A 9472-nucleotide genomic window follows, 5' to 3' on the forward strand; every position below is an offset into this window, starting at 1 on the left:
TGAGAAAATGGCCGGGAGTTAATGCAGAGGGATCGTTTGGGTCGTTGGAAAGAGCAACTAAAGGCCTTGAATTGAGACATCCTTCAATTTGGGTAACAAGAGTGGTGAATTCTTCAAAGCTCAAGCACGCCATTCCCATGACTCTTCTCAGATGATACTTGAAGGACTTAACACCAGCCTCCCTTATTCCGCCGAAGAGAGGAGCTCGGGGTGGAATGAAGTGCCAGCGTATCCCTTCTCTTATTGAAAACTCAGTCAGAGAATCATGTTTTTGAACTGTACTGACGGTCTCACGTAAGCTTCGCAACTCCTTGTCGGCCCCCACGAATGTAGTCCCATTGTCGCTGTAGATATTTTGGCACCTCCCTCGACGAGAAATGAATCTCTTAAAAGCTGCAAGAAATGCTTGAGCTGTCATGTCACTAAATACCTCCAAATGTATAGCACGCGTGGCAAGACATATGAACACTGCTGTATAGCATTTAACTCTTATTCTGGATCGTGGTGAACCTGATTTTATGAAAAAAGGTCCTGCATAGTCAATCCCTGTGTTTCTAAAAGGTGTTGAGGGATTAACTCGGTAGCTCGGAAGCTGTCCCATTAACTGTGTCGTTGCTTGAGCCCTTAACTTGCTACAAGGCAAACAGCGATGGACTATCATTCTAATCAGATTCCTTCCATTGGGAATCCAAAATCTCTCTCTCAGTGAATTCAGTAAAAATTGACCTCTCGCATGAAGAAGTCGCTTGTGTTCTTCTTGGATTATGAGTTTGGTCAAATGATGTCGTTGTGGTCAAATAGCAGGATGCTTCTGTTGAAAAGGAAGGTCGGAATGCTGCAATCGGCCTCCTACCCGTAGAATTCCATCCTCATAACAGATTGGATTCAGGGATTTTAAATTGCTCTTACAACTAACTGCCCCATTGACTTTCAGGTCGTGTATCTCCTGACAGAATTCACTGTACTGCGCCATCTTGATCAAAAGCTGAAGTGATTTCTCTATTTCTTCCTGAGTTAATTCACCGATTTGTCTTCTTACACGGGTAGTTCTGGAATTCTCTTTGAAGCGTAGACAATACGCCATCACTCGTTGCAATTTCCTCAGACTAAAAAACCTTTCTATGATACTAGACGTTTGAACCTTCAAGCTTACGAAGGTTTTTCTTTCCTTTTTCTGTTCTGGAATTTCTTCTGTCATTACTTGTTTACCTGAGTTCGGCCATGTAGATGGCATTCTGCGAATCCAGGAAGGTCCGTTCCACCATGTTCTATTATGGGTAAGGTTATCTGCATTTAATCCCCTGGTAATCAAATCTGCAGGATTATCTTCTGATGAAACGTGACATTATTGCGCGTCTGACGTTTTTTCTTGTATCTCTGCCTCTCTATTTGCTACAAATGTTTTCCATTTACTTGGTGACGCTGCTATCCATGCTAATGTCACCGTAGAATCAGTCCACAAAAATGTCTTGAATTTAATGTGGCTAACTGCAGTAGTCACCTTTTCGAATAGACGTGCTAACACTAAAGCTGCGCACAATTCAAGCCGTGGAAGCGAGACCCGTTTCACTGGAGCCACTCTTGACTTAGCACAAAGTAGTTTAACTCTTGTCTGGCCCCTTTCATTGGTTGATCGAATATAGATGCAAGCACCATATGCCTTCTCGGAAGCATCTGAAAAACCGTGAATTTGAAGATCCCTAAGGCTTCCCTTTACAACTGCTGGCCTATCAATAAAGATTTCATCAATTTTATGAAGTTGTGTGAACCAATGTTGCCATTGCTGTAGAATTTCGTCCGGTAGTTCTTCGTCCCAGTCTATTCCCTTTAACCAAAGTTGCTGCAAGAGAACCTTGCCAGTTATCACTATTGGGCTTATAAGACCCAAGGGATCAAAAATGGAAGAAATGACTCCTATCACCGTTCTCTTAGTGGTATGGTTCCTAAATCTTGATTGTTGATATTTGTGAAGACCGTTGATGATCTGAAATTGGTCAGCTGCTGCATGCCAAAGAAGACCCAAAGTTGTCACCTTGTCTTGACTGTCCAGACGAAGTGGAAGGTGCACTTCTCTAAGTTCTAAGGGAATAGATTCCAGTAATGCTGGATGATTTGAACACCATTTGCGTAAGTTAAATCCACCCCTTTTCAATAGTTTAATGAGCTGGTCTTGGCATTCAAGAGCTTCGTTGAGATTCGATGCTCCGGATATGCAATCATCTACGTAGAAGTCATGAGAAAGGATTTCTGCTCCCTTTGGATAATCGCCTTCTTCGTCTTGGGCTAATTGTTGCAGACATCTAGTTGCCAGGAATGGTGCTGACGATGTGCCGTAGGTGACTGTCTGTAACTCAAAGGTTGTTATAGGTTCTGTCGTAGAGTTTCTCCATAAGATTATCTGAAACCTGCAATCCTGTTCATCTACTCGTACCTGTCGATACATTTTCTCTACGTCTGCAGTAAACCCGATTTGGTGAATCCGAAATCGAAGTATTATCGACTGCAGATCTTGTTGAACCGTTGGACCCACCATTAGGATATCATTCAAAGACTTTCCAGTAGTTGTCTTAGCAGATGCGTCGAAAACTACCCTTGTCTTTGTAGTTGTGCTAGAAGCCTTCACAAGAGGATGATGTGGCAGGTAGCAAGAAATTGTTTTAGCACAATCCGCATCTTGAATGACCTTCATGTGTCCAAGTGATTCATATTCGGCTAAAAATCCTCCATAGTCTGCACGTAGATTAGGATTTCTGTCAATACGTCCTTCCAGATGATAAAGTCTCACTGTCGCCATTTTCAGTGAGTCTCCCAAGCATTCAGGATTTTCCTTGAAGGGTAGCCGAACCACATATCGTCCAGTGTCATCTCTGGTCGTGTTGTTGACAAAATGCTTCTCGCATTCTACATCTTCCTTTGATCGTGGAGGCTGTGTAAAGTTGTCCATCTCCCACAATCGTTTTAACTGATCATCAAGACTAAGCGCATTTGCAAGAAAGAATGTCTTTTTAGGAAGAAAAGGTGACACTGCCTCCTCCTGAGGATGAAAACGTCCAGCTAGAATCCATCCCAACTCCGTATTTTGCATGACAGGATAAGGTCCTGGTCTTATCTGCCGCTCAGGTTTGAGAATGTGAAAGAAGATATCTGCTCCTATCATCAAATCTATTTTTCCCGGTTCATTGAACGCAGGGTCTGAAAGAGGAAGTTCCCTTGGAAGATTCCAATTTGCTGTATTCAAGTACGTTGAAGGTATGTCTCCTGATATTTTTGGTAGAACCAAACACTCAACTGTGATGTTGTAAGAACTAATTCTAGACTGGATCTGTAGAGTAACACAGTGTTTCACTTGAGATTTTTGCGTGTTGATACCTTCAATTGGTGTGTTTTTTCTCGTTTTCCTCAAATTTAAACGCTGCACCAGTGATTCTGTCACAAAGTGAGACTGAGAGCACGAATCTAGCAGTGCTCTACAGGTGTGGAATTTTCCGTTGCTGTCGCGTACCTTGACCATAGCAGTGGATAAAAGTACTTGAGTTTCTGACGTTCTCTTCAAAGAACAATAAGAATTGCTCGTTTGTAATCCATTGGCGTCCTCTTTCAAATCATTTTGTGAATGATGAGGTGATCCATTGGTGGAAAAAGGTTTCTGTCTTGACACGACCTTGGTGCCTTCTATCTCGTGCAGAAGAGTGTGGTGCCTTCCGCCGCAATACCTACAATTACCTGACTTGCACTTATTCATTCTATGTCCAGGTTGGAGGCAATTATAACAAAGCGAATGTTGCTTCACAAATTCATTTCGCTGTTGAACACCTCGCTTGGTAAATTCTGTGCATTTATAAAGGGAATGCAATTGATTGCAGAATATACACTGATCATTGGCAGCTAAATACGTTTGTCTTGCATTTGTCCGGCATTGCTTATCGTGTTCCTGATGCTTGGAACTTGTTACTGCATGTTTCACGTTCTGATTGGCCTTAATCACTTCCAACGACTGACATTTATTTTCTAGAAATCCTAACAATTCATTTAAGCTTGCGAATTGATGAGAATTCATTTTTATTTCCCATTCCTTTCGAGTAGGTTCGTCGAGTTTTTCAAGAACAAGTTGTAAAAGAAGGATTTCATGCAGAGGAATTTCCAATTGTAGCGCCTGCAACGCATTGTAATTACTAACCAACTGATTGATCAATGCTCTCATGTCAACAACTGAGTCCTTACTCACTGCTGTCAGTGAAAAGAGACGCTTGATATGCGCTGTGGCGATAAGTTTGGGATTATCGTACCTTTTACAAACGATATCCCAAGCTACCTTGAAGTTGTCGGAAATGATGGGCAAGTTCTCTAATAGTTTATGTACCTCACCACTAAGAGAGGACAGTAAATAATAGTAGCGTTGAATATCATCCAAGTCATCATTGTGTAAGACTAAACTGGTGAAGATATCGTGGAAATGCCGAAATTCTGTTGCATTTCCGTTAAAATTAGGCAACTTAATGTTTGGTAGCTTCAGTTGTCTTGAACGTGAACTACCTCCACCGTGATCCGAAGATTGGACTGAACGATTTGAGTCTGCTTGCTCTTCTTCCAAAATAGAGGTCATTTTTGCGAGTACTTCCATGTACATTTCCTCAAAAGTTTCTCTATCCTGTAAATGATCGTCATCATCGTCACCCAATTCCAATTGGCGTTGAACCTCGTTGTATTCTTGAAGGATATCAGGCATCCTCTCAACACGAAGCCTTAAGTTGACGATATCTGACCCCTCGTCAAACTTATCTACGTAATTCTTCATTCGGGTCAAACTCGCCTTTACCAAACCTCGAGTCTTTATTAGCATATGTTTGCCTTTAGAATCCATCCTTAAATTTAAGAGAATAGGGAGTAAGGTGTTTGTCTAGTAAAGGAAAAGAAAAAAGGAAAAGGACAAGGAAAGAACCAGACTAAACGTATGACTTAGCTTACACGATCGCCGCCCGCCGCTGATACACCACAGCCGATGAACCGCGATGAGTTCCAACAGCAGATGCTCGCCCTCCTAGTATGGAGCGTAGAGGCGCCGACAAGGAGATAATGATAGAGATAGCGCCGACTGGGAGATAGCGTGGAGATTAGCGCTGCCGAGAACGCGCGTTGTCCGCCAAGGTCCGTTGGAGCTGCGTAGAAATGGCCTAGCTCGCTCGTAGCAACACGCCCTTAGAGTAAATCTTCGTTTGTAGAATCCGGCCCGAAGGACCAAAAAATATTTGATGCGGTGATGAAAGATAGTGGACTGTATCACTATAATTTTACTTCGCTGCAATTCACATCGCAGGATTCCACGAACAAAGAATACATTTGAAACTGAGTCACTAATGAGGGAGCATGGAATCTGCCCAACCTCTCCCTGCCATCGTTCAGGCGTGACTGCCTCCCAGCACTATCTCGCGCTACATCAGCGCCACAAACGTCCACAGTCGGAACAACAGTTTCCATAGAACAGTCTCAGTGCAGCCAGTCGATTCATTATAATACTCTTTACTTGAAACAATAATTGAAAGCCTAGAAAAGGCTATTGAATTCCCGGTATATATTTTAACGAAGCAGACAAAACAATTAAATCTGGATAGGCAAATATGCAAAGATCCTGATTCACTGATCCATGTTGATAAAGGAACAGATGAAGATATATCAGACGGAAATGACCAGATTTAGACTAGTCAAAGAAAAGGTAAACTGTATTCCTTATTAAGACAAAATTGGTACTCATAAGATTGATAACTGTGAGAAAAACTTTTTCTGTGCATCAACAGACACTACCTGAAACGCACCTAAATTTACAAAATTGCTTTTGTTGAATTTCCCCACAAATGGGAGATTGCTTATAGAATAGAATTCATTGAAGGGAGCAGTTCGTACTTCATGCTGCTGAAGCTTAAATTTTAACTATGGAGCAAAATAAATTACAGTAAGATGTGGATACAAAAGAAATTTATTAAATACAAATACAATCCTTTAACACATTCGCATCCGCAAGCGTACTGGTGCGTGACCTGAAACTGGCCACAAACACCAAAAGCGTACCCATACGCAGAATGCGTAGCGACATTTGTCAGTTGATCCTACTGCTATCTTAAGAGTTTTTTTTTAAGTTTTCCAAATCTAAAGGATCCAATTATCCATAACTATACAGTTAATTAAGGTATAAGAATGGCCGACTCTAATCTTCTACTCTTCCAACTCAATCTTCATGATGATGTTCCACATGCCTCTTTGGCTGCCTTCCTGAAACTACAAAGAATGCAGACATCATATTGTTAGAACATGTAAAGTTCAAAGGAAAAACTGGAATTTTTAAGGATTAGCTGTGCTGTGTGCCTTAAAACCCTATAGCGATACTGGTTAGAGCATTGCAGTCAGGAGCCATCAGTTAAGGTACATTTATTTCTTAAATGACAGAATGTCAATAATGGACAGCAATACATTGAGAAGTTAAGAAAATGTCAGGTTACAGCTACCAAAAAATGAAAAGTACTGTGCGCAGTATTTTTATGAATGTGAAATATAAATTTGTTACATAAACTATCCCCAATTTCTCAGAAAAATCCATTTCAAATTAGTTTCATCACAACATTTTCATCTCTTTTCATAGAAAGCAATATGTCAGCCTACTCTGTAACTACTCATAGAGAACTAAAATCAGGCTTCATTTAGCACACATATTCTAAGATTATCATTTCTTTGATTTCAGCATATGTCAAGATGAAGTTTAAAGGCCAAGAGGTTCCACGGCTTTCAACAACGTATAAGAAACTGGCAAATAATGTGCGGGTATCCAAGGGTTACCAGGCCGGAAAATACCATAATCAAAATAAAGAAAAGCCTACACTAGATGCTGGGAAAACAAGCAGTATTGTTAAATGTTTCTTTCACAGTGAACAGCTCTTTCGTAGTACAGACATTATTATCATCAAACTTGACACAAAAATGGGTACATATAATATTGACTATTGTGGTTCCACAAGAGTTCAAGGACTGTTGTAAGTCTTAAGGCCGTTTTACATGGTGCACGGAATTGCGCAGGTTAGAGCTGCATCAATTTCTAAAATGGCGTGGCATTGTGGGAATGCATGAACGAAATTGGAAAATGGGCTATTTCGCAGTCTAGCGTCCACGCCTGTGTTCTAGCAATTCACCGCTATACACGACGCAATTTTGACTGCCTTCGCATGTACATCAGATAGCGCAATTCCGTGCATCGTGTAAAACCGCCTTTACTCAACATTCCATGGATATTTAACATGCCCAATCATTCCAAGGGAAGAATTAGAATATTGATTCCTCCCATGCGACATCAGTAATTACCATCGGCGGCCTCCATCGTCTCCACATCTGCAGCGGGGTTCCCACCTCTCCCTCTCCTTTGGCCGCTGGCCGAATGACCTCCAATGTAGTCCCTCCCAAACAATTTTAACAATAGCTGCTCCTGCAGTCTCTTAGGTGTCGTCCCAATGGTAATGGCAGATATATTGTCTACTTTCTGCATATAAATGTTGTATGAAGGATGCAATAAAGCCTGAAAATAACATGTTAGCTTATAGAATGCAGTGACAGGATACTGGAACATATATATAAAGGTACTACACCAAGAAGACTTACTGTGAGCTCTGAAGGGCCTTTCTTCAAGAAATGCCGTGCATGCTGCAGCAGAATGCGCCCTTTTTCACAATCATCAGCTAAAAATGAAATAAGAATCTATTAAAAACCAATGGAAACAATCACGATATTATATTGTGATCAGTTATCCATGACTATTCTAAATAAAAATAACATGAAATCATGAAGAACTTACCAGCATTAGCCAACAGTGCATCGATTGATGGTCTACCTTCAATGTTGGCCAAACTATTATTAATGTTGCGCTGTATCGAAACAGGCTATGGCACACTTGGCCCAATAGCCTCTGAATTGAACCAATCGACGTCCCCTTGAATCCGTAGGGCATTCCCAATAGCATCGGCTAGAGGGGGGAAATCTTCCCCAAAACGAATGGGAGCCAGATTGGTAACATTACTGCCCATCTTTGGGCATCTCCTCCTCCTGCTTGGAGCAGGACGCTCACCATGCAAAACCATGATGGCCTTGCATGGCGACATATTTTCCTTCCCCATCAGATACTCGAATTCCTCCTGCGCCTCTTTCATGTCCTGGTCCTTACCTACAACATGAAAATGTAATGTTGCATATTAGACAAATAAAAGCATTTATCAAGACCTCAGAAGCGGACCTTAATAAGCATTCGCCTAAATAGAAAAGGCACTTCAGAGGGGCCTTGACCTTCTAGCGCTACCAATCACCTAATAAAGACATGAAAAACAGCTCCATCAAGGCACTTTAAATATTTTAAAGGCTTTTCAAGAGGGACACTGACTTGCACAGTATTTACGCACACGCAGGGAAATAGTCTCGTGGAAAGTTTCCTACAGTGAGAATGGTGGCAGAGTTACATGATTTCGCGACGGAAAAAAAGCACAATCCCTTTCCATCGGGCATTCTATACATCAGGAATATTGAAATTCCACGGAATGTACAAATTGGCGCCACTTGTAAAGCGACCGGAAATAATGAAAATACGATATCAAAAAACTCAAGGGAAATAATTAATATCGACCTGCAATAGGCATCACCAATAACGAAATGAACCACTTAACAAGTAATGCATCACATGGCATCTCGTGGAAAGTTTCCAACGGTGAGAACGATAGCAGAATGACATGATCGCGCGCACATTTATATAAATTTTACATATCTGTGATCGCGCGTCGGTAGGAAATCCCAATCCCTATCCATGAAGCATACTATTCTTCAGGAGTATTTAAATTCAACGGAATGTACTAATTGGCGCCACGTGTAAAGTGACCGCAATTAGTGAATAACTTCCTCATAATGTTGCGCACTGTGTGCGCTTCTGTAGAGCCTGCCGCATATGATAACTCATTCACCTGGGAAAATGTTAACAATCAATAGCCAAAAAATAATTTAGGAAATATTTGTCAATAAATGGAAATTTCGCTCCTCTTAGCAGATTCTCCCTAGTGGATTCATTCCTTAACTCTAAGCGCAATGTAGTCATTGCCTCTTCATCGTTAATTGGCAAAATTGTTGACAAAGTGCTCTTTGGCAGCTGCTCAGTCTCCCCATGCCTACAAGAGCACTTGCACTGCCGCTGCTTCAAAAGGTTGGCCCTCATTGACTTCATTTGGTAGATAAAGTTCATTCCAAAATAATATTGCCATGCAATCTGTGATAGGTGAAAAAAAAATAAAGGGAGAAAAACTCTTGTTCCTATAAAAAAACTACTTTATCTGAATATTTCACAACTAGATATTTCACGAATGCGTACGTGAACGAAGTCACGATCGTTAAGAACTAAAATCTTGTTTTTTTCCGTTATCACCAAATGACTCAATTGTTATTTCTGATCCATTACAAT

At 41.1% G+C, this 9472-nt stretch overlaps 1 protein-coding gene and 1 long non-coding RNA gene across 2 annotated transcripts; both read right to left on the reverse strand.

The window, feature by feature from the left end:
* Window positions 1–1345: 1345 nt before the first annotated feature.
* LOC124170397 lies at window positions 1346–3742 on the reverse strand. Its single transcript, XM_046549118.1, has one exon. The coding sequence runs from the start codon at window positions 3740–3742 to the stop codon at window positions 1346–1348; it is 2397 nt and encodes a 798-aa protein (XP_046405074.1).
* Window positions 3743–5998: 2256 nt separating this feature from the next.
* On the reverse strand, window positions 5999–8800 carry LOC124170307. The gene is made up of 4 exons (XR_006867424.1): window positions 7832–8800; window positions 7639–7715; window positions 7345–7555; window positions 5999–6264 (listed from the first exon to the last, which is right to left on the reverse strand). It is a non-coding gene; the product is annotated as an uncharacterized LOC124170307 (long non-coding RNA).
* Window positions 8801–9472: the final 672 nt, after the last annotated feature.

Source organism: Ischnura elegans, chromosome 13 (genome assembly GCF_921293095.1).
Source record: "Ischnura elegans chromosome 13, ioIscEleg1.1, whole genome shotgun sequence".
Taxonomy (NCBI): domain Eukaryota; kingdom Metazoa; phylum Arthropoda; class Insecta; order Odonata; family Coenagrionidae; genus Ischnura; species Ischnura elegans.

What these genes read in the sequence shown, in the direction of transcription:
- LOC124170397 (XM_046549118.1), bottom strand. Translation starts at nt 3,742, where the DNA reads ATGAATAAGTGCAAGTCAGGTAATTGTAGGTATTGCGGCGGAAGGCAC.